This window comes from Larus michahellis, chromosome Z (assembly GCF_964199755.1).
Source record: "Larus michahellis chromosome Z, bLarMic1.1, whole genome shotgun sequence".
Taxonomy (NCBI): Eukaryota; Metazoa; Chordata; class Aves; order Charadriiformes; family Laridae; genus Larus; species Larus michahellis.
The window spans coordinates 65273285-65298567 of NC_133930.1; the positions used below are offsets into that span (position 1 = coordinate 65273285).

The window sequence follows — 25283 nt, forward strand, 5'->3', positions numbered from 1 at the left end:
GTTCAAAGTTTGGCCCTTAATACCAAATAGTACATTTGCTAAATGCAAACCAGCACTTTTTTGGTAATATATACATACATACATACATACTTAAATTGGCCTTCCGGTGTCAATTCACGTATCTAGTATGAGAAGTTTGCAAAATGACCACTGGTAAAAGAAAGTGCGTGTGCTTATGTTGCATACCTTGAATCCACTGAGTGTTTCTTTAGCTTAATTCAACACCATCTTTCTTTGTTTTCAATAGTATTGCAGTGGAGGGAGGAACTATACGTAAGGGTGGTGGCTTGACCTTGGCCAGCTGCCGGACCCCCACCCAGCCGCTCTCACTCTCCCTCCTCAACAGGACAAGGAGACAAAATAAGATGAAAAAGTTAGTGAGCTGAGGTAGAGATGGGGAGATCCCTTACCAATTACCATTACTGTCAAAACAGGCTCAGCTTGGGGAAAATTAATTTAATTTATTGCCAGTTAAAAGTAGAGTAGGATGGTGAGAAACAAAGACAAAAACTAAAATACCTTGCCCTGCTGCCCTCTTCCCAGGCTCAAGAGCTTTCCTTCATTCCCAACTCCTCTCTCTTTCCACCCATGAGTGGCACGGGGGATATGGGGAATGGGAGTCAGTCCACGACAGTTCCTCTCTGCTGCTCCTTCCTCCTCACCCTTTTCCACTGCTCCAGTGTGGGTCTTCTCCATGGTCCTCTTCATGGGCTGCAGAGTTATCCCTGTTCCAGTGCCTGGAGGCCCTCCTTCCCCTTCTTCTTCTCTGACCTTAGCGTTTCTAGGGTTGTTTCTCACGCCCTTTTTCCCTCACTCCTTAATGCCTAGGCAGCATTTTGCCCTTAAATATTCTTTCACAAAAGGACCACCAGCTTCACTGGTGAGCTCAGTTACGTCCTGCGGGGGGCCATTGCAGAGCAGCCCCTGACCTCTTCTCGCAGACACCACCGCTGCAGCCCACCCAATACTAAAACCTTGTCACCGACACCCAATACAGTAAGATGGAGGGAAAAAATACAAAGGGATGAAAAACAGGTCCATGCATACAGAAATTTGTTTCTTTTGTTTCTTACTAAGGTTAACTTCTTTATTTCTTTTAGTATCAGTTCAATTACAATAAAGTTAATTTGTTGTTGTAACTTTTCTAAACAAAAGACTGGAGGAATTTTCTGAAAGACAAACTGAATGCATTGGGAGGAGGATGTAGCATGTGTTTTCAATCTCTAAAAACATACAAAGAGAGATCAGGCTTTTATTTTTATTCTCTTGAAAGATGGAAAGGGGCAAATAGCAATGCAGATGAGTAGTTGGGTTTTTGGCTGTGTATATGATGTGTAGCATGCTGAAAATACTTTTCTTGCATTGAGGAGTGCATTTTTTGTGTACTTTTCCTTCTCAGCCATTGTTTTTGAATAATTTCAAAAATCCTTCAAGAGTACTTTTATTTCCTCTTACCTGTTTACTGATCAGCCTTGTTTAGATTTGAAGTGTAGTTGAAGTGATGAGATGAAATGACAAAGAAGATACAACCTCCTGTCACTGAGGTTGTATCTTCTTTGTCATTTTGGGTTATGTTCCTTTTTGAAAAGTTGCCTATTTGCAACTTCTTGCATACCACTACTCTCTACTAGTGACAAATACTGTTTGATTAAATATTTATTTAGTAAGTCATCAGGAACATCATTTACTAAACAGTGTGAAAACGTTTTAGTAACCTTTATTCCTGTGTGGCAAACTGAAGGCATTGATTGTGCACGAACCAACACGTGCATTTAATTTTCAACCACTAGTGGACATCATTTGCCTGCCTGGGCTACTCTGATATTTGCTGGCCTTTGCTTTTTAGATTTTCACCATGAGGTATCTTTTTGAGTCTTTGTACAGTGCCTTACCTGGTTTTGCGTCCTACATTGGTCTGTATTGGTGCTTGAAGCCTGAAGAAAGCTTGGATAGTTCTACAGAAGCTGTAATATCTCCGTGGCTGATGCATGAATATGCAGTAGGGCAGGCTTAACATTGCATCTTAGAAAGTATTTTCAATTTGTAATTTAGATTTCCATTCTGAAAACACTTTCTTAAATTTTTCACAATTTTATGAATTTAGAGTAAGCAATTGATTCTGAAGGGACAAGGCTTAATTAATCCAGAGATTTTTTCTATCAGAAATGATCAGAAAATATGAGGAATTCTTATTAAATATGTGAAAATTTAGTTTCATATACAGCTTTAAAAATAGTGCATGAAAAAAAATATTTTTGTCATAACCAGAGTTATGTTTCACTTCATAGTGATGTAGTAATGTCATTTTCTTTTTAGTGGTCATTGGCAGCTCTGAGAACTATGGTATTTTAAAATGGAATTATAACAAGGTGTGTTAATGATGTACTAAAGTTAACCTTATATTTTATTATTTCAGTTGTTCATGGTGGACAATGGAGCAGATGACTGGAGAATAGCCATGACTTATGAGCGTATTTTCTTTATCTGCTTGGAAATACTGGTGTGTGCTATACATCCCATACCTGGGAACTATACATTCACATGGACAGCCCGGCTCGCCTTTTCTTACGCTCCATCCACAACAACAGCTGATGTGGATATTATTTTATCTATACCAATGTTCTTAAGACTATATCTTATTGCCAGAGTTATGCTTTTGCATAGCAAACTTTTCACTGATGCCTCATCTAGAAGCATTGGAGCATTAAATAAGATAAACTTCAATACCCGTTTTGTTATGAAGACTCTAATGACAATATGTCCAGGAACTGTACTGTTGGTTTTTAGTATCTCATTATGGATAATTGCTGCATGGACTGTCCGAGCTTGTGAAAGGTAAGGTTGTTCTGTTTGTTTAGTTCTTTCTGTCTGTCTTTCTATTTTTCTCTCTTGTTTTGCCTCTTCAGTTTTGGATCCAGAGGACCTAAATATTTAATGGAATGGAGCTTCCAGGTCCTTGATATTTTGAGTGTTGATTGCGTTGTATTCTGTATCACAGATTGTCAGGAATGGTTTGCCTTTTAATCTGAAGGACTTCTGCAGAGAGGTCTGTGCCACGCTGTTTGCTGTAGCACTGCAATTTGATTTCAGTGTTTTGATACAAGTTTAGGTATGTTCGCTAAAACATGGTGGAGAGGCACCATAAAATGTCTTTAAGAATAATTGTTGATATTCTGCATTGGTATCAGCTTTCATTTATTTTGTTTGCAAGTTAAATTTATTCAGGTTAAGATAGATAAAATAGCTATGTAAAATTCCAATGAAAAATGTTGTGGTTTTTTTTTTTTTTAATTTGAGTTTTATTGTGCTGTAAAAAAAAGGGAGTGCAAAATATTATTGAGGAGTTGGCAAGATCAAAGAAGGGGAACAGACAGAGCAATTACAGTAATATAATTCTTTTTTCTTCTGCTAAAAACCAGAAAAAGTGCATTTGAGAGGCAGGCTTTCATTCATTTCAGCCAGTTTTCCAACCTCCTCCTCCCACAGACTCGAGTGTAGGTGCAGAATAAATGGCTATCAGTGCTGACAGCTTGAAATTTAATTTCTCAAACATAGTTTTAACAAAAAAGAAATGAGCTTCTGATTGGACAGGATTGCTTAGGAATGTGCAATAGGTTAACTCTAAGGAGACAATTAGGATGATTCTCTATGAAAGATTTATTGCCTGGGAGAGCTCCTAGATCCTGGAATGAAATTCTCCTCACTTAAGCTGGAAGTTCTTCAACATATTTAAGGCATTTCTGCTGCTAGTTGTTGACTGTTTTGTTTTTCATCTTCCTTTCCATGTCTGCCCGTTTTATAAGCAGTTTAGGGGAGTTATTTGTGACAGCTAGCTGATTTAAATCAGCAGCTAAATTGCATGCCAACTGTTATGGTTATGTTACTTTTGGAAGTTACTCCTTGCATTACTTCTCAATTTCGTACAAAGTAAAATAGCTGATCTGATAAACTGTGTGTAGAGATCGTGTTGACGTTGTAGTTCTTATTGTTAAAATTGACAGAATTGTGGAACGTAGTTTGTTACAGTAAATGCTTTGTGTCAATGTGGTTTCCTCAGGTTATGGAAAGACTAATCATTTAAGAATGTTCTGAAAATGCCATGTTAACAGTGACATAACTGCCATGTTAACAGAAAATGCCATGTTAACAGAAACATGTTATAGTTTCAAAATATTCTCCGTAGCGGAAGCAGGCAGAGCACCCTAAATACCAACTCAATGTATAATAGTTGTATTTTAATAAGCATGGTTTTATTTCAGATGTAACTGACTTCTGCAAAGCCTCTCCTCTTTGTTTCACATTCTTCACCTCTATCCTCACCAGTTTTCTTTGAACAGAATTACTGCTCAGGAATTCTTGAGCATCTACTCAGGCATTTCCCAAATTGTCACTTGTGAAGTGTCTCTGAGTAACCTCAGCATCCACTGCCGTCACTGTTTTACATATCACTGATTAATAATCTGTAGTATTATGGTTACTAAAAAGTAGCATTAAATAGTCATTAAGTTACAAACTTTTTAATAGGTGCACATTTAAAATAAGCTTATAAAACTTGTGCCTCTCACAGTGAAAATTACTGAAAAATATTAACTACCATCTGATACACGTTTGTAAAACATATTTATTTGTTGGTATAAAGATGGCACGGCAAGAAATGTGTAGTGTGTAAGTAATACTAAAAGTAAAAGAAGCAAAGACTACCTCACACAATTTCCAATCAGAGAGAGTGAAGACAACACTATCACAAAGTTTTGATTTTGTGAGTTTTTATGTCTTTTTAGAAACCGAGGCACCTCTGCATCACTGTGATCCTGGGAAGAAGTTTATTTGCTGGTGTTACGGTTTGAGAAAACCCATAACAATTTATTGTTGTTTAGGCAATTATTCTATCACCTGATGACCCCTCCCCACCCTGGAAGGGGAACCAGGGAAAACAAGGAAACATGAGGGTTGAAATATAAACAGATTTAATAGGATAAGACTAATAATTAACAAGAACAGTAAAGAACCAGTTTTGATCCCAATACTAATATAGGATATACAAGAATTATACTCAGCCCATTCTATCAGTAGGAAGCTGTGCACTCCCAGCAGGGGACAGCAAATGTCGGACACTGCGAGCGCAACGGCTTCGGAAGGAAGGGAAGGGCTCAGGGGTCTGGCACTGGGGCAAGGAGTTTCTCTGGATCACCGCCATCAAGAGAGAGAAACTACGCAGCAAACTTTCTAATTTATATCGAATGTGACGTCCATGGTACGAAATAATCCTGTTGGCCAGCCTGGGTCAAGTGCCCGGGCCTCACTCCTCCTCATCCCTGCATCTGGTAAGGCTTGAAAACACTCAGACCTTGAATCCCACACAGCCTAGCTGGCTGTAAAGTACGTATTTTCACAAATGCAGACACTAGAGTCTTCTAAAAGTGCAGTTTTCCCCAGCATTAGAAGAGAAGTTAGTCCTGCGTCGCTCAACCTGGGATGGTTTGGTTGGCACACTGATCTCAGGGTTGCAAACAAGGCTGAATCTTCTTCAACTGTTTGCTAAACTAGTAGTGGATTTTCCACAGCTTTAATTTGCAGTTGCAGTCCTTAATATGACGCTAATGGTTTGGACAGTAGGCTGGATAGCCACTGACTCCTCTAAAACTGAAACAAAACACAACTAAAAGCAAGTTAAATATCAAAGTGACTAGCAGATTAATATGTCTTTAGCGTAATTGCCTTCGGTCAGTGGAGTCCAGTGCAAGATTATGTTCCTTCACATTTAACAAAATTGTTAATTTTATGTTTCAAAGCCACTAAAATTTTGGCTTTGGGAATTAGATATTTTTGTCATTCATGCTAGCTGCACAGCCAATTTTGCGTGTTTTGCTTCAGATTTACCCTTGGGGGAATATATAAGTATTTTGCCAAATGAATGATAACTGGCTCTAGATTCCAGTTATTAATTAGCCCATCAAAAACCTGTAGATGCATAGCCCATAGAGAAGTACCTTTCTAAAAAAAAGCTGTCATAAGAAAACCCCAAAACCCCATGCATCAGCGTGCTCTTAACATTCTGCCATCTGAAGCTAACCATCCCTTCTTGTATAGCTGGAGACAGATACAATAGCCATTTGTCATGGCAAAGGACAAATATGGCTTGCCGAATCCATTCTCTGCTGTGTAGAGGTTGTAGACCTCAGAAGATGTCTCCTGAGATCTTAAGGGCTTCGATTTTTTTGGTAGTTAAAAGCGGGTTTTTTTTCTCAGTTTTAACTAGAGGGAATTTGTTTGTTGGAATAGACTGTTTTATGCACACAAAATGATCCTGAAAATAAATGTTATCATTAGAAGGATTATTTGTTATTCTGCTTGACACTATACATGAAATCCTGACAAATTTTGATACATTTAACAGAAATGAGGAATCAGGCAGCATTCTGGTGGCTTTGTTTTGATGAGGGGGCATTTACCTGAATGAAATTTGGTGGTGTTAAATGGTTCTCAGCATCATTCTAGCACCAAGCTCTTTAATTTATGTTATATAGTAGTTTTACATAAAGCTTTGCACTAGTGGTTTTAGTGTATCTTCAGTGTATTAAATCAGTTAGCTGGCCATCCAAATTGGAACAAGATGACGATGATGAGATTTAATAGAAATATTAAAATCTGGAAATGGGGATGAAACAGTCTCACGCTATTCCGTGTCCTCAGTGAAGGGAGAAGTTGCAGTAGGCAGTGTCCTTACTGTGAAATTGTGGGTGCCCAGCAAAAGCTGTTGCTGCTGAATGACAGCCTGATTTTGAGACTGTAGTTCTATTTGGAGTCAGATTTTTCTCATTGAAGGCTGTCCTGGGAATGGGAAGGAAGATTTGGAAGCACCGCCTTTCATAGAGAGGAATGTACCATGAAAAAGCGTCATTATCCATCTCCGTAAGAAAAACGCTGTAGACAGGTTATGGGTTGAGGCAGGCAAATTCACCATGTGAATAAAGACTTCACTGCTTTGATGGTCATTTGACTGATCACTTGATATACACTGAACTAAGGCAGGACATGTGTCTTTCTCAGTGCCTTAATGGCTGTATTGTTGGCTCCCAGAATGCTAATTATAGCAAGTGACACTTTGGGTGGGTGAGCAACATATTTTCCAGGATTGCAGTTTAAGGTCATCCACGAGGGCAGAATGTGGTACAGATGATGATGGTGGACAGCTAGCTGAGTATAAATGGGTTGCCAGGACTGCAGAGTAATCTGGCTGAGGGAGTTTGGGAGGAAAAGATGGGGAAAGCATGGAGGTGTTGCTGTATACATAATGCCAAAAACTCTTGCTTTTTTTATTGCTCAGGTTTTAATGTCTTTTTTGAGGGGGAGATTACACTACATACATTTTAATATCTGCCTTTTCATTGCCAGCATCAGTATATTGCTGTTTGTCATATGTGGGCTTCATAATGAAAATCTAAATTTTTTATTAGGTCTAACTCAATAGATGTTTGTCTTTATAACATCTCTGAGGCACACAATCTAGAATGCTTATGAATATGTTACTTTCATATATGAATTATGAGCCCTGTAAGCAAATTACTTTTTTGCAGTCTCCCATACTGATCTTGTTGCTGAAATAGCTCTGTACGTGGTCATCAGTTGTTGACAGCAGTTAAAATAGAAATATTTGGTTTCTGGGAAAAAAAAAAGTTAATATGTATGGCATTATGTCATTGAAAAGTCTGACAAATTTCCTTCGCTCTTCTGGAGAAGACCTGTCTCTGCTGTAAGTGTGCTGCTTTTCTAGCTTATGGAGAAGGTAGTCGCTCTTGTTGATCTTTTATTTTTTCTGTGGAAAGGAAGAAAGAACCTTGCCTTATGAATGCACACATGGCTATAACATGCCCATGTATCAGGGCAACATGAGCCACATGTGCCCACATTACACTGTTGTATGTCCAGAACAGGTCATATCACATGCCCAGAGTTACTGGGGATTTACAGCAGCAGGACTGAGAACAGGAGTGGATTTTCTGCTTCCCCAGAGAGCACATTTTTTGGCACCATTCTTGGTTCTGTTTGTACCTCTCTCTAACTTCTGCCAATGAAGTCAGTTCAGATTGAGCGGTTTGTTTAGTCAGCATTTCTTCCTCACATCAGTTTCTGCTCAGTATTCTTTCCTTGCTTTAAAAAAAGCAAAACCAAAGAGATAAAAAAATACTGTCAGTGCATGAAGGTGAAATCCATTTCTGCTCTTGGCTCATTCCTGTTTTCTACAGATAAATAAATATCTGTCTTAATTCTTGTAAATATGATCCCACCACAAAGCTTTCAGTAAGCAGCTCACACATGACGACTGCTAGGCAAATATTAAGGATTCATTTGATACAAGCATGGGGATGCACCGAGACTTGCAGCTGTAATTCATGCAGGAAAAAATGTTTCTTAGCTACCTAAATTCCTTGCAGTATGTGTCTGACTTTTTTGGTTGGTTTGAGGACGTTATCTGAGGTTGTACACTGCACGTGTAATCCCAAGGCCACACGCTGGAAATTGCCTTTGGCAATCTCCGCAGTGCCAGTGTGAAAATTCTTGCTAGTAGTTTAGGAAAAAAAAAACAACCAACCAACAAACAAGGTTTGGGTATTTAGTTTTAAACCTATTTTTAGCCCCAAAAGCTCAGAAGCAACGACGTATCATTTTTATTTTTTCTAGCTAAAATGCTTAATTACTGTCAACAGATCAAATAATGTTTGTGTATTGACAGTGCTGGCTGTTTATCACAGTTCTTTACCTTCTCTTGGCTCACTGAAACTAAAATGTGCTACTTGCAGTCGGGTTGCTCCAGCGGTGGCAAAAGTTAACTGTTAAATATTCAACACAACAGTGATCAAAGACGACCCATCATCATCTTGACTTGAATCTGTGCTATGAATGAATGATTCTCTGCCTCCTAGTCTTAATTCCTGGTTTTGCAGACTGAGGTTTTGCTGACTGATTAGCTGTAAATGTTAGGTTACTTTTTTATAATATTTACATCTCAAAGCAACTCCTAACTAAAACAGATGTAACTGATTGCATTTTAGTTTCAGATGTTACCAATAGACATCAGATTATATTGTGTTATCAAACAATGAAGGCAACAAGCGAGTCTATCACAGAAGTACGTCAGTGAATGTCTGATATACATAACCTAGATCCAAAAAAGAACAACTGATCCAAATAAAAAATTGGTTTGCTAGGTGTATTCTGAAGGATTAATAGCTAAATGATGTGTTCTTCAGCTGCTTGGTGACAAAACAGTTTATCTTCACTTAATGGAGGAAGTAGAGGCACCTATTCTAATGCATGTAGAGTTTGATCACTGTTCTTTCAAATTCATACTTTCCTTCCCTTTGGAACAATCTGTTTGTGTATTCTTAGCAAAAGAATTTGGGGAATACAACTAAGAACATATTATTCCATTTGTTTGGATTTATAGAATTAGCCTTATAGCTATGGAAAGTAACAATAACTGGTGCAGTAACTCAGTCATCCCATCACAAAAATTTATCAAGCCAAGATAGATTGGTGTTTCTCTAGTCCAAAAATAGCAGACCCAACTTGGGGGAAGGGAGTGCAAAAGACAAAAAGTTAAAAAACAAGCACAAAAAAATCTTGCTTACCTAAAAAAGATGTTATATCTGTTTTTCAGGGTCACCTAACTAGAGCAGGAAAACTTTTTTTTAGGTTAAATTCTCTTTTATTTACAAAGGATTTATACATACAACAGTTGTATGAGAACAGAATGAAGTGGAAAAGCTCATGTATAGTTCCAAGGTCTTAGAAGAATCGTGAACAAAGAAACGCAAAAGTCAGAAGAGAATGAGAATACCTACAAAGGAGCACTTACCTGCTTTCAAGGACAAAATGTCCTCTTTTTTTTTTTTCTTCATTAATCTTGAATCTGTAAAACATAATTCAGGGAATGATCTTTCTTCTGTTCAGCAAGAATGGTTGCACCCACTCCAAATTCTTTCAGATAAGAGAGCAATTTATTGAATTTTTTTTTATCATTATTTCATTACTGGATCCAAAGATACATCCTCTGGTCCTTGCATTTTTAAATGTGATAGTTAATTTCTTTTCCTCCCCATTTTAACCAACACCTTAAACTGTTCACAATATTTTGCTTCAAAAGGAGTCAAAACTATTTACCATAATACCTTAAAAGCAGTCCTTAGAAAATATGACCATACTGAAGCAGAAATAAATTTCTTACCACTTCAAAATATAACTTGTTACTCCAGTAGCTTAATGTAGTTGAAAAATGTGCCCCGAAATGGGGATTTAGGCTTTACTACTGTTTTTCTTTTTCTTCTTGATCTGATATCAGGCCACAGTGAGGCGTTTGGATCATAGTTGTCATTCAGTTCCAATAAATGGGTGATATGACCTTAGACATTAAAGAATTCCTTTTATTGGTAATTTACAATTCAGTCATAAAAATTCAAGTCTATAAGGTCAGTTACAGTAGACGGTGTGAAGGGAAATACACAATTTAAATAAATTACTGGTTACATGGAGGGAAACACCAGAAGGTGCTTTTAAAATATTTTATATGTTCTTTATTTTCCTTTTCTGTGCTCCTCCCCCTTTTAATTTGTTGTCCCAATGCATTCAGATTTTTTTTGTTTGGGTAGTTTTTTGCCTACAGAATAGCTACAGCTATTCTTGAGATGGTAAGTGACTTGCAGGAAGTCAGTAATAAGTATTGCAGAGGCATCAGTGTTCAGCCTATGCTTAGATCTGCTTAGGGATATAGCTGTGCTAGATCCCCGTACAGTTAGCATGTATATAAAGCATAACATTTGTATATAACATGTATAAAGTTTTCCAGGCAAATCTTTACTACCAGAAGTTCCCATAGCATTACATGTTTACAGATTACTTTAGTTTTTACCAGGTTATATGGTGCTGCTTTGTTTATGCAGAGCTGAAAAAGCCTTATATTAAAATTGCGTATTTAAAGGATTCCCATCAATGTTTCCTTCAGTACAGCTCAGTTATGTACACAAACCCATAATCCCTATGGAAACGTTTGATATTAAACCTGCAAAAAAGTTTAATGGCAGTTACAGAGAGCCCTAATTTTGTGTCATGCTGCAGACCAATGACCAGTGAGTGGAAAGGTCCCATCGCCAGCCCTTCTGGAATATTATTGAGATATACTGTATTATATTGAGGTATAAAAAAGTGAGACCCAGGGAACTACAGGCCGGTCAATCTCACCTCTGTGTCTGGCAAGGTCATGGAGCAGATCCTTCTGGAAACTATGCTAAGGCACATGGAAAATAAGGAGGTGATCGGTGACAGCAAGTATGGCTTCACTAAGGGCAAACTGTGCGTGACAAATTTGGTGGTCTTCTACGACAGGGTTACAGCATTGGTGGATAAGGGAAGAACAACTGATATCATCTAACTGGATTTGTGAAAAGCATTTGACATTGTCCCACGCAACAGCTCTAAATTGGAGAGACATGGATTTGACAAATGCATCACTCAGTGGATAAGGAATTGGCTGGATGGTCGCACTCAAAGAATTGTGGTCTATGGCTTGATGTCCAAGTGGAGACCAGTGATGAGTGGCGTTCCTCAGGGGTCGGGACTGGGATCAGTACTGTTTAAAATCTTTGTTGATGAGGACAGTGGGATTGAGTGCACCCTCAGCAAGTTTCCTGATGACACTATGCTGTGACACGCTGGAGGGAAGGGATGCCGTCCAGAGGGACATGGACAGGCTTGAGAGGTGGGCCTGTGCGAACCTCATGAAGTTCAACCAGGCCAAGTGCAAGGTCCTGCACCTGGGTCATGGCAATCCCAAGCACAAATACAGGTTAGGTGGAGAATGGCTTGAGAGCAGCCCTGGGGAGAAGGATTTGGGGCTGTTGGTTGATGAGAAGCTCAACGTGAGCCGGCAATGGGCGCTTGCAGCCCAGAAAAGTGAACCATATTCTGGGCTGCATCAAAAGAAGCGTGGCCAGCAGGTTGAAGGAGGTGGTTCTGCTCCTCTGCACTGTTCTTATGAAACCCCACCTGGAGTACTGCATGCAGCTCTGGAGCCCCCAGCATAAGAAGTATATGGACCTGTTAGAGTGAGTCCAGAGGAGGGTGGTGAAGATGATCAGAGGGCTGAAGAGAAGCTGAGAGAGTTTGGGTTGTTCGGCCTGGAGAAGAGAAGGCTCTGGGGAGACTTTATAGTCGCCTTCCAGTACCTGAAGGGGACCTACAGGAGAGATGGGGAGGGACTCTTTATCAGGGAGTGTAGTGGTAGAGTGAGGGGTAACAGTCTTAAACTGAAAGAGGGGAGATTTAGATTAGATATTAAGAAGAAAATATTTACTGTGAGGAACACTGGAACAGGCCGCCCAGGGAAGTTGTGGATGCCCCATCCCTGGAAGTGTTCAAGGCCAGGCTGGATGGGGCTTTGAGCAGCCTGGTCTAGTGGGAGGTGTCCCTGCCCAGGGCAGGGGAGGTTGGAACTAGATGATCTTTAAGGTCCCTTCCAGCTCTTAACTGTTCTATGATCCTATGTTATTGTGTGTGTGAAGAGGTTAGAAATGGCAGCTTCCTTCTCTCAGTGGGAATGGAAAAGGGCACGGCTCTACCTGCGTAACCTGATCTGTATTCCTGACTGTAAGTAATTAATGCGGCAGAAAACAGGCACTACCAAACCAGAGTGATGTGTGCGGCAGGGATTAGTGAGGTTTACCTTGACGTGACACCCCTGGGTCAGTCTGTGAGATGGGCGTGCTGGTCACATGCAGCTCTCTCTGAAGAGTCAGACCAAAGGTTGCATCTGTTCACTTGCTTTCTGTTGCAAGGGACTTACCCTTAGCATTTCTTTTTAAAATCTGTTTATATTTAAAAAAAAAAAAGATTTTTCGTCAAAGGAAAAGTTACAAAGTAATAGAGGGAATGACATTTTGCCTTCTAAATTCGTTGCAAGTGACAAGGCTCTTCCCTAATTTTGGCCCAAACCAGGAATTCACACTGTTTCACACACTAGGAATACTAGTATCCTGATACTAGTATTTCTGTAAAGGTTCCATCGGTATTTCTGGACTGAAATCCAGACACCTTTTTCACTTTTATTTATACTCATTTATTTTATATATTTTTATAAAAATACCCTACATTCTAACATTTTTTGGTATGTTTTAGATGTTTATATTCGGGTAGCTAAATCAGAAGGAATGCGTTATTATTTGTTTTTTAAAAGAAGCTTGTTCTCTTTTCCCCCCCATCATTATCAGTGGGGTGTGTATGTTTTCCTGGGATCTCAGTGTTCTCAGATGTGTAGTGCTCACTAACAATGAATTTTGGAGATAGGGCCATGATATGTGACTTACTTTCTTAATCTTTTAGCTCTGCAAGTGCTGGTGTGTGTTATCACCTACACTCATGCTTCCAAAACCAGTGATGATGTACTAGTCCAGAGCTTGTAGGCTGATAAATCAAGAACATTCCTGAATTGGAAAATAGAACATGAATCGACTTGCAGTTATTTTTCTCTAAAACAGAATGTTATCCAATATTTCTTTCTTAGCCTTGTTCTGTGTTAAATGAAATGCATTGGCAAAATTCCTATGGGTTTCCACGAGAGTCATTCACTGAGTTGAAGTATGCTTAAAGGAAAACTGAATCCATCAATGCAATGTGAATTGGACAAGTATCTTGGATTGTTTAAGTTGCAGGCTTCTGGGTCAGGGGCTGTCTTTGTTCTCTGTTTGCACACTGCTTAGCACAGTGGTATCCAAGAATAACACTTATATGTATATATATGATATTGGAGTACTAATAAATGTAATAATTTCTAGTGAGAAAAAAGGGGATCTAAACTCTTCTGAAAACCGGTGATGTTCAGATGAAGGTGAAGGCTTTCATGTGTGTTGATGTAGCAGTTTGAGAGGAACTGTTCAGTTTTGATTAATGCTGGCTCTGCTGACGGCTTGTGCCGAGAGCACTGCCCAGGCAGGAGTAATGCCCTGCTAGATGGCTTGTTTACCCTGCAGAGAGTCACTGCCCCAAGTGGAGAAGGCTGAGGTGAGAGACTCTGTAGTCTCACTTGCAGAGGGGAAGCTATGTTCATGTCAGTCTAGTGGTGGGACCTTGAAATCTGCTGTCTAGTAGGGTCAGTCAGCTGTACTGCCGTTAGGTGTGTGCAAGCACTGTGCACAGCGCTATGCTGCAAACGTGCATCAGGGTGAGTTGGAACAGCCTGGCACTAAACTGGGGTCTCTGTCTGTGACGCAGTGCTTAAGTCTATCTTCTGATGCCAAGCGTGACAGCAAAAGAGACCAGTCCCTGATCACTGGGAAGATGCAATGAAGGTAAAAAACATTCCAGATGTCCCAGAGTAGCAGCTACCTGAACAGGATGAGAGCAGAAAGAATAATAGGTAGTGTCACTGTCATGGGGCTATAGCCTGGTTTGGAACCTGGTGCAAAATCTGCAGAAGCCAGTGGACTTGCGTTGACTTCCAGGCGTTCCATAATGGAGCTAATATGATTGCATCCTGACTGTAATCATGCAAATCATGCCAAGTTGTTGGGATGAGCCTTGGGTGCAAACTTAAGTATCAATTTCAAGGAACTGAGTACAGGTCTGAAAATAGGTTCTGTGAAGCTAGGAAATAGGGATGCATAGCAAAAAAAAGTAAATAAAAAAAATCTGCAACCACTGTTACTGGCATCAATGTGCATGAAAAGCCATTTTACCATCACCTTGGAATATCTTTCTCACTGCGCATTTGTGTATGAGAGAAACAGAAAGGGAGAAGGATGTCTGGCAATAACTACAAATAAAACAGCTGTTTTGGTTTTTTGTTGTTGTTTTTAAAGATTTGTTTATGTCATTAATTCACTAAATATTTACAAATAATTTTGACTTGCAGAAGACTACTATTTACTTGCAGAAGGTGAAAATAGCAGTAAAAATCAGTGTATGCTATCTTTGAAACAATAAAACATATTGTAATACATAAACAAGAAATGACAGAATGATAAAAGATGTATCTGTAGGACAGAGGGGTTTTATTAATATTAATGTTAATGTAGTCTTCTGTGATAATCATGATCACCTAGAAGTGTAAACAAATGATTCACTTAATTTAAACTGAATGGGATTCATATTGTGGGTATGCCAGGACTGCAAGATTGTGTCCCAGTCTTAGGAGTGCAATGATGTGTTGTTCACCCGTGCTTATTTTGTTATGATGACATAATAAAGCAGGCCGTAATCATGTTAAAGGCTATTCTTAATAATCATAAACTTGAGTAGATACAAATGTAGTTACATAGCATTTGTTTTGTCTCATTGGATAAGCTGTGCTAAAAATATTTTGAGTTGTAGGCAACTTGGGAGTACAAAGCAGAAAGATTTTAAAAACATAGGAATTGAGAGTTGCATGGGCTGAATAAATGAACATACTCTTCCAAAGATCAGGATTTTGTGTAAGAAGATTAGGATACCAAAAACTAGCTTTTCTAGAGCCATCTCTGCAACCTAGGACGTTTTCACTTCCTACAGCTCTGCTTTAATTTCCTTGCCTATAACACTGTGAGCCCACTTCTGGGGCAGATCATTTGGGCATCTTCATCAGGTGCAAAGAGACTCTGAAAGCAGGGCATGAACAGCCTGAAAGTGCAGAGCAATTATTCCTTACAAATGCACCCAAAAGCTAGCTGGAATTTAGTGAACAACCAGGCTAAACATTAGGACATTCACCACTCCACTAAGACGCCAAAAGAGCCTTTGCTGGGCAGGCAGGCACGAGCTAGGCAGTGAAGGTCTGGCCTCCACCGCTGCCAGGGACAGTCCTTTGTGCTGCTGTGTTTCCACCTCTTGCTGCACTGCTGGCAGTGATGGACGGATGATCCTCCCTGGCCCCAGACAGACCAACCAGCCTTCTGTTTTTTAACTTTAGGACTTTATACCTTTCCACATTGGCATTTTACCTCCTGAGTCCTTGGGCTACTAACTGTCCCTCTCAAGCAGAGGAGGTGTAGTTCCTTCTACTTAGAGTAAAATCTAGTGATTGCTTTAGGTGCTGGCTTATGCATATCCGTTTTGTAACATGTTCTTCATTTGTAGAAAATTGAACATTGGCATCTTGCTGCTTGAGCAGAGTAGCTGAACTTCCATTTTATTTCAGCCTTGTATCTTTGGTTGGGTGTTTCTTTCCTAGGATCAACAGCAGACCCACAAAGATACAAAGGACAGTTTCAAAGTAATATGCTCATGGTCATTGCACAGTAGTGAAAACAGTTAGGTAGAGATGTGACTAAAAATCTTTGAAAATTTGGGGTTCAGCTGTCAAAACCTCTGCAGGTTCAAGCTGTGACCTGGTGATCTCATGGTCTCGTACGATAACTCAGCTTGAGCCATGAAAATCTATGTTCAGGAATGGGTACTGCAGAATAACTGGTGCTGAACTATCTATCAGTTAACAGTCCTGTGATATGGAAGGGTCATTTTTCTTAAGACTTAAATGGTGCCTGATTATTATCTTTATGATCTTTTTCATGAACACAAGAAATAATAATATTTAAAAATGTAGCTGAAGTACCTTGTCTTTGTTTGCAAAAAGGACTATGAGCCAGTATGCTTTTTCTGCCCTTAGTTTGCTGCATTTGAGCTGTCTCATGCTGTCTGGATGTTTTTGAAATGAAACAAAACAGCAAGGAGACAAAAGACATTGTTGGCCTAGCTGCCTGTGTGTTAAACAGAAGAATTTGAAGAAGAAAATATTTTAGTCCCATTGCAGCTTGATGTTGATTGAGGGGAGAGGAGGACTTTAGCTGAGCGAGTTTTCCTTTTTTGGCTTGTTTTCTTCTGCTGCCATTGCTCTAGTAGGTATAAGATGGATATAGGGCATGCGATCTAAAGGGGAGAAGCTGCTCTGTTGGTCCAGCTCTGGAGAAGAGTATCATCAGAAATGTCAATAGCTTTATTTTGAATTCGGTACATCTGAGGGGGAAACTTAAAACATGGGTTTATAAAATATTGTAGACCATCTGCTGGGTTTGCAGTGAGGTGGTGATACGAGAATGTGAAGTTTACTGTGGTGCAGGTGCAACTGTTTGTCAAGTGCACCATCAGTTCGCTGCTTCAGGCTTGCTTTTGGTAGTTACAGAGGGATGACGTTAATCTTTGTCCTGTCTTCTTCAGCCACTGTGTTCTTTGTTGTTATTTAATAACCTGAATTTATCTGTTGTGTAGACACTTAGTTTAATTGGCTTGACCTGAGAATTGTCCAGAATGTTTTCCTTTCTGACTTTACTGTCATATTTCTGGACATGCAATAGCATATGTGGGAGATGACCTTGCAAATGATTTACATTAAGTAATAGTCTTCTAATAGAAATGATTTATCTCTTCACTGAGTGTCAGAAAGAAGATACTTGATGTTCTGATTCCTTGAGTTAATAGTGATCTCTTATGTTATTTTGTACTTTAAAGAATACAGTAGATGTAACCTGCAAAGTTTCCTGCAATCTGAAATTGCATGAAAAAAAAGATTGCCTGAAATGGAATTGATTTCAGATCAAGTATTCATGCCCAAATGTCTTTTCCTTTTGACTTTGTTTTTAATCATTCATCTTTTCAGAAAATCATCATACACCTTCAGACTAATGAGCTTCTAAATTTGTAACCTCAACTGTTTAAACTTTGCTGTTAAATTGCAGTCTTTCGCAGTAGATTCTTTCCTAGGTATTCAAAAGCAAATTATATGTTACATCTAGTTAATTTAACACCAAAGGCACTTGTCAGCTCTCAGTAATACTTGCAGCATTAATTTTCTTCCTTTTCCAAGTCTGCCAGTGTTTAACAAAAGTTGTCTGTGATAATTCTTGATAATACTGCTTTTAGAGTGGTATTTGCTCAAACAGTTGAATCTGCTTGCAAGCAGGTCGCATCGGTTGCCTTCCTTGTGCTTTGTGTGCTGGGAGGCAGAAGACCTGCTGACGCAATCAGTGTACTGCAGCAGGACACTGTTGTCCTTCAGTGATTGTATTTCTGATGGCAAGGAGTATGATTTCTCTGGATTTTTGGAAAATGAGATGTAGCACGGGTAATTGGCCAAGAAGCAGATGCTGTGGCCTGACGTTCCAGCGTCTGCTGGAGACACAACAATCTGCACCAAGATCTACACATTCTGTCAGTTCATTTTCACTTTATTTCAAAGGAAAATAAAAATTTACATTGTAATAATGTTAATATGGTTTTAATAAGATCAACCCTAATGCTTTGCTGTTATTCAGGTAACAGGCAGTAGTGTTGGTAGTATATAACATTGAAGTGAAGGTTTTAGTATGCCAAAAGAAGTATACTAAATGTATAAAAATAACTTATAAATTCACAAAAGTATTAAAAAGTTGATATTTTTAGTGGAAAATGCCGTTATTTAATGATATAGAAGATGTTCTATTTGTTAAAGCATGAAATAGAGAATCCATCCTACAGTTCTGTTGTGACCTTGAACAAAGTCACCTAAGCTCTTTGTGTCTGTTTCATGCAGAGAATTATATTTACTGTTACTGCTTTGTGTGGTGTCCTTATACTGAATAACAAAATGGTTTGAACTTACCCAGCAAAAAGTACTATTAAACTGTGGTCTCAGTGTTAATGCTTTTATGTTGTTTAAAATTATTACACAGGTAGAGATGCAATCTAGCTATACCCATTCTGAGGAGCAAGGGGAGGGGTGTGAAAAAGCAGGAAATGCTGTTAAATTCTGAATGCTTACATTTTGCTTTCTCACGCTTTGGGGAAAGATATTCAGAAAACATAGACCATCCCCTGCAGAAGGCTCTGTGGCTGTACTGCAGCTCCCCACCTACTTCTCTTCAATCACAACTCCTGAACCTAAAGGAGAAACTGACTGAAGCTGGATGGCATGGAAAAGCGAAACTGTAGATCTACTGTATTTTCCAGGGATTTTTAATCCATAGAGTTGGAAGCCTTTGTCCTCTTTGCCTGTGGGGGACTCATGACTAAATTTCTCGAACTCAAAAGTTGCAATCTAGAGAAACTCAAGAATTTTTTCTTTTAAAGATGAAAGAATTTTACTTTTAGTCACATCTTTTCTTGAGTTATAGAAAAGGTAACACTGAAATGTAGTTGAACTCTTATAGGAAAATTTTTCAGTCTATGTTAACTATGACTGATTTATAAATTTTTATAATGAATATTTTGTAGCTGCAGAAATACAGCGTAGGTATAAAGTGGTCCCAACTCAACTAGAATGAGACACACATCTTCAGTTCAGTGTCTAGTCCTCTTCTTCCTCTCCCAAACCAAACATCTTCTCTGACTATCTCTGACTTGTTTAATGTCATGGACTTCTGCTAATGGAATAAGGTGTCTTTGACCTATAAGCTGGTGGTCATTACTCATTTAAAATGAGGGGCACCCCCCCACCCCCAAAATAGTCTCTTTTGTTATCCTTTGTGATGCTTTCAAATGATGATCTCAGATAATTTTATGAAGAAGGACAGCTGAAACAGTTAAGATAACAAAAAAGTTCTAGCTCTGCAGTCACATTTGGGGCCTGTGATTTTTAAATGTTTTTCAACTGGATTCAGTTGCTGTGGTATATGTAAAGTCTTGCAGAAGGCCAGTTGTGCCAAGCAAGTGAAAGGAGGAGGATTAATGGCTCCCTTAGGGCAGCATTCTTCTTGCTAGAACTCGACCTGCTCATGCATATACACTTCCTTGTGTTTGTCCCATCCGTGAACTTGTCTTGTTTCTAGGGCCGAAAGAGCACTGTAAATTAGATTTCAAGTTTGTTTAACATTTTGTCTTCCTGCTCATACTCTTTGTTGCAATTTAATACTAAGTATGTTGACAGCCTTTATGAACCATTCCACAGTCTGAAAAAGGAATAATTAGTGACAGTTGAAATTAAATCTACTTTTCATATCAAGTCAGTGTAGTAACAGACAGTGTGCCCTAATTCACATGTTCTCATCGTGTACATCCTTAGTGAAGCATGACCCCAGATTATGTGCTTGCTTGCCTGAATCATGGCCAAAGACTGGAGTTTAGGTATGAAAGTTACGTAGATACCTCACACATCTACTGTATGATTTGCATAGAAATTGCCAATAGAGCAATCAGCAGGCATTAGATATTTTTTGTTTTACTAAAGGATTTTTCCAACACGATCAAGATGTAGACCTCAAGACAGATGCTAGAAGTGTAGATAGTGCAGTAGGTAAGTTCAGTTGCCACTCCATCTGGACTTCTTCCCTCCAGTACAACATGAAGTGACAGTACGGAGCTGCTCTTTCTTGCTGAAAACGTCACCTGCTAGAATTCCTTCAGAGCACAGGGTTTCACTCCTTTCTTCAGCGCTTCACTGAAATGAATAGAAATGAAAAATCAGAAAGTCTTGAATGAAGGCCAAGATACCAGGCAACAAAAAGGTCTTGGTAAAAAGAATTTGGCAGTAGAAAGAACTCTCTCATGTGCGTGGTCTTTAGAGAAAATACTGCAAGATCTTTTTTTCTTTTTTCTTCTTTTCTTTTTTGTTAAATGTTTGTCATTAAAATGAGAATGATCCCTACAAAAGTTATTCAGTCCTGAAAGCAAACAACAAACGAACTTGAAAATGCAAAATTAGCAAAATCAAGAGGCCTGATTTTCATCTCCTTTCTAATGACAAAGTAGGGAAGAAAGTAGAAGAGTCAGACTTCATATAGTCTCACATCCCAGTATCAGAGAATTTGATGGCAACATGTCAAGGCCTAAAACAGAGCAAAGAAAACCATAACTGCATCTGGCATTTTTAACATACTATGATGAAGGTCTCTTAAGCATTTTCTTTTTGGGTGCATTTAGCTGGGCAATACTTCTGTCTTCAAATCTGGCACTGCAAAGGTCTGCATAAACAAATGAGGATGATACTCCTTTACTGTCATCACCAGAATTAAGCACTATGTACAGCTGTATTACATTTCTGATAGCCTGACTGAAACTAAGGGATTCTCTCAACTTGTATTTGCCTTGAGACACTTGGGGCAGAAGTCCATCCCATAGTTGATCCGTGTATGCACTCACTTCACTGTAAGGCTTACGGTACCTGAGACACACAAAAATCTGTCTTTTGTGTAGTTAACATTTCTCAGTCCCCAGTAAATGGATGTCTCCGGATTAATCACGAAAATTCACCCTGACGTATTTTCCTAGCCTTCTGATTGGTTTGATGAAAAGAACAGAATTAAAATAGGGAAAACACTTTTTTTCTAAATATTGACAAACTTATGCCGAAGTTTCATACATAAAAATGTAAGTGGGAAATACTTATGTTACAAGTGCTTTCCTTGTTTCTTTTGCTATATAGCAATGTATAGTTGTGTTTTTATACGTCTTTATGTTTCATGACAGTAAATGTGTTAACTGTCCTCAGTACATCAGTAATGAACTGTCAGTGAAATCTGGCACAACTGTCAGATGACTCCCAAAAGTACACAGATTTTTATTTTGGAATTGTCTTTATAAATATTCAGTAAAATCTATCTAATTTAAAGCAGTGTGGCTTATAGAACTGAAAGCCAATACAGCCTTTCCTTTTCGTGAAGGAAATCAAAATATATTCAAGGAATAGGTACACTTTCGCTTGGTTTAAGTTAAGCATATGGCTCCTGCAGTGTCCGTGATACTGGGTGTGTGTAGTCCCAAATCTGAGGCAGTCAATGAAATTTTTCACACTGACCGCTGTCTTCCGTTCTGATCCAAAGTTAGTTTAAAAAAAATTCTGCCTAGATTTTGTAAAATGGTTACTCATAAAATGCTGTGCTGTGTAAGACAGTTTTATTCTCCAGTTTATCCAGAATCCATATATTTTGAAGAATCTGTAGGGTATTTTTTTTTTCCTTTCTAAGGAAAATGAAATAAATTGCCTTGGGCTTTTTTTTTTTCTTCCCTTTTGGTCATTCCAGTGTTCATTACATTAGAGAAGATGCATATGTTGGCAAAATTGTTGACATTCTCATGAAGTTTGGACCGAAAAAAAGCAGGCTTCATGGCTGTGAGCTTGTACTTCATTCCTTTTTATGGGAGGCAATACAGCAGCTTCTGATGTAGGAAACGAACCTATTAAAAAATAGTAATTTGCGTGATGATAAATGAAGTTGGTTCCATGAGAGAAAAATACCTTCAGAGTACTCAGTTTGTCAGAAAGTCTTCTCTGAGAATTCAGCATCATCTTTGCTGTATAATTTCTCCTCCTCCTCTTCTCTCCCCCCTTTTCCCACATACAGGAGAAAAGAAAGGCTAACTTGTATCTAGTTCTACCATTTTATGTCAGAAAAAAGGGTGGGCTTAATTTTAAGTGCATAATGATTAGTTCTAATGCTTCTATTTCTGAAATTTTTCTTCAGTAAATTACTTCAGATGCTGTAGACATCAGTTGATCTTGATGATCTCAACTTAAAAAGAGAACAAACCACAAACCTTTCCTCCTTCTGAGAGGGGCTTGTGTATAAAATAGTAACAGGGTATCTCCAGAGAAAATGCAATATGCAAGATAGGGGAAAATTTTAGAAGGGAACTAGTTGCTAGTGAATATAATGAATGATTCACAGTAGAGCTCATTAAGAAACTCTTTGATTTTGAATGATTCATTTTTCTATCATAACACAGCTTTAACCAATGCTGTTACGGATTTTGAAAAATTTAAGCAAACCTTAAAAATAAGATTTATTCATACTGTATTGACAAATTTCAAACATTATACAGTGTAAAAAAAATATGGCTGCAGAACGGAAATATACATGTATTTATATATCTATCTTTTAAAATAATATCACAAACTGGAGTGCTGAAAAACAAAAGTTTTCCCTCAAGCTTCCTTATGTCACTTCAGTTTACTTCTTTTATATGAATGCATTATAATATTATTTCAACTGTGTGTTTATAGTAGCTTCTTTTACTGAACCTGATTTGATAAAGATGATACACAGAACTACAGAAAAAGCAGCTCTTGGATATTTTGGGGTTTATTTCTATTAGCCAATGTGTTTGTGGTCCCAGTACTTTCTGGATTACTTGTTGAATTTTGCTTTGAAAGCAGAGCTATTGTTTACTCAAAAGAGTGGTTTGTCAGGGATTGGAACGGCCATGTTCCCGTCTCCAGTTCCTGTCATAAACCTTTTAGGCGATCTCTCTCTCCACTAGATTAGAGATTCATGCTGTCTCCATTTTGAATTCAATTTAAAGTTGAAATACCTTCAAAAAGATACTCTGAGATGCTTTCACAATCTATATCCTAGCAGGTAGGGCAGTGAGATTAGGATGTTGATGTGAATTTGTGCTTGAGAAGAGACAAAGCAAGGTTGTTCCCCTTGGTGAATGCTCTTGTCATTAAGCTGCTAAAGTAAAAAAAAAAGAGTATCAAAAGCTCTTTTTCCTGTGCCTGGTGGGAAGCCTGATACGTTACTTGTTCCTTAAGAATTTTTCTGTCCGTGTTGCTTCATGTATGGATAGTGAGGCATTTGAAGGGCTATTTTGCTGCTTTGGGACATGCCGCTGTTTTTGGCAAAGTGAAGAATTTTGGTGTTATGCAACTTTTGGATGTCTAATTTAAGAGAATTATTTTTAAACATACGTGCCGTTATTGAGGACTTCAAGTTCATTGGTTTTCAGTTGTAGCTTTGAGCACCCAGGCTAATCAAACTGTGACATACGGAGCTGAAAGCTCAGAAGGGGAAGACCTCCAAAATAACAAAAAGCTGTAACAAAGATGGTTAACTTCATGCAGGGAGTCTGTCAGAGAGCTATGAAAAATTAAAACATGATTTTTCATTTCCAAAAAATGAGGTAGAAGACTTTATGACAATAAAGTATTTTCTGCTATTGTTGTCCATCCCTGGAGCAGAGCTGTAATTTGCATTGAAAAAGATACTAGTGTGTTTTTGTGAAGACCAAAAAGTAGCATATGATCGTGCAATTATGGAGCACTTTCTAATATGTGCACCAAAGTTCATGAATAAAGATTGTTCCAGACTTTACTGTTTCGGTGACGGTTGCTACTCTTCATCCAGAAGCTAACACCAACCATTAGAGCCTGAGTTTGCCTCTTAGCATTTCAGCGATATGAAGCATGCTTAGCTTTCTGCACAGTCAGGACGTGTATAGGAGCCGTGAAAGGGTAGAGAGTTGAGTTTTTAAAATCTGAAGGCAGCCCTTTGAAACATGATAACCGTTTTTTTGTTGGGGACAGAGTAACGTCAAATGTAAATAAATTTCAGTAGAGCTGGGAAAAGCTGAATCCCCGACCCTGCTCCATAGCACAAGAAAGCCAGATCTAGCTCAAAGAAGATTGTCTGAATATAATACAGTGCATGAGTCCAAATACTTAATATTGGGCAAAATTTTATATGAAGGATAATTAATGTAAGTTTTCTGAAATGGGAAGAATCAGTCATGTAACCATCATGACAGCTGTTTCTGTTGTCCAAGATTTCATTTCTGAGAGACGGAAAGGTATTACCGGCCTTACTTTCTTTTTGATTTCTCTTTTGCGTATCTTATTAAAGTGGGCCATGTTTAGACACAGTGAACCTGGTTGTTTTTCAAAGCAGACAGGGTATGTGTTCAGAAAACCCTGCTGCAGGCAGAACCCATTCAGATCTGTAGGAGTTAAGGGTTGGTTTTAGACTTTGGACTTAAGACAGCTTTCCGTGATCTTTAGTGTTATTCATTGTTCTAGTGAGCCACAAAAAGCATGTGGGAAGTAAATATATGTAATATCTAAGTTTAAATCCCCAAACAAGCATTTCATTTCATTATTATGCTTCTAAATGTTGAAGATGAGAAGCATAAATTTTTACATTTTCTCTTTAGTTTAATTAGCTTAGCAATTTTATTAGGATGTTTCTTGATATGCATAATTATAGTGATAGCAGCGAAGCTTTATTGGCATCCAAAATGTGAGATGAAGGCAAAGGCAAAGTAAGAATTCTGAAATGGGTAAGCATGGAAACATGAAATGGAACATTTTAAGGGTTGATCCATGAAAACTCGGGGAAAAAAAAATAGAATAGATATCTTGGTCCTGCTGAAGTCAATGGGAACTTTGCTGCTGACTTCAGTGGCGATATGGTTTTAGATTAGTTATACCACTGCAGGAACCAAATACCTAGAAATTGCTGAAAAGAACACAGTGGGAGTAAGAATATGATTATATTGGGGGATGACCCCCAAAAGTGGGGTTTGGAGAGTGATGGATGTGTTTCTTAATCAAGGCAAGAAAAAATTCTCCTTGACCA

The 25283-nt window shown here is 38.5% G+C and overlaps 1 protein-coding gene across 1 annotated transcript in view; it reads left to right on the forward strand.

Annotated features, from left to right (window-relative positions):
• Positions 1–25283, forward strand: part of KCNN2 (potassium calcium-activated channel subfamily N member 2) — a 77443-nt gene that overhangs the window by 19197 nt on the left and 32963 nt on the right. The window contains exon 5 of the mRNA XM_074569589.1: positions 2417–2835. Within this exon, the coding sequence (XP_074425690.1) occupies positions 2417–2835 (419 nt within the window). The remainder of the gene's footprint in view (positions 1–2416; positions 2836–25283) is intronic.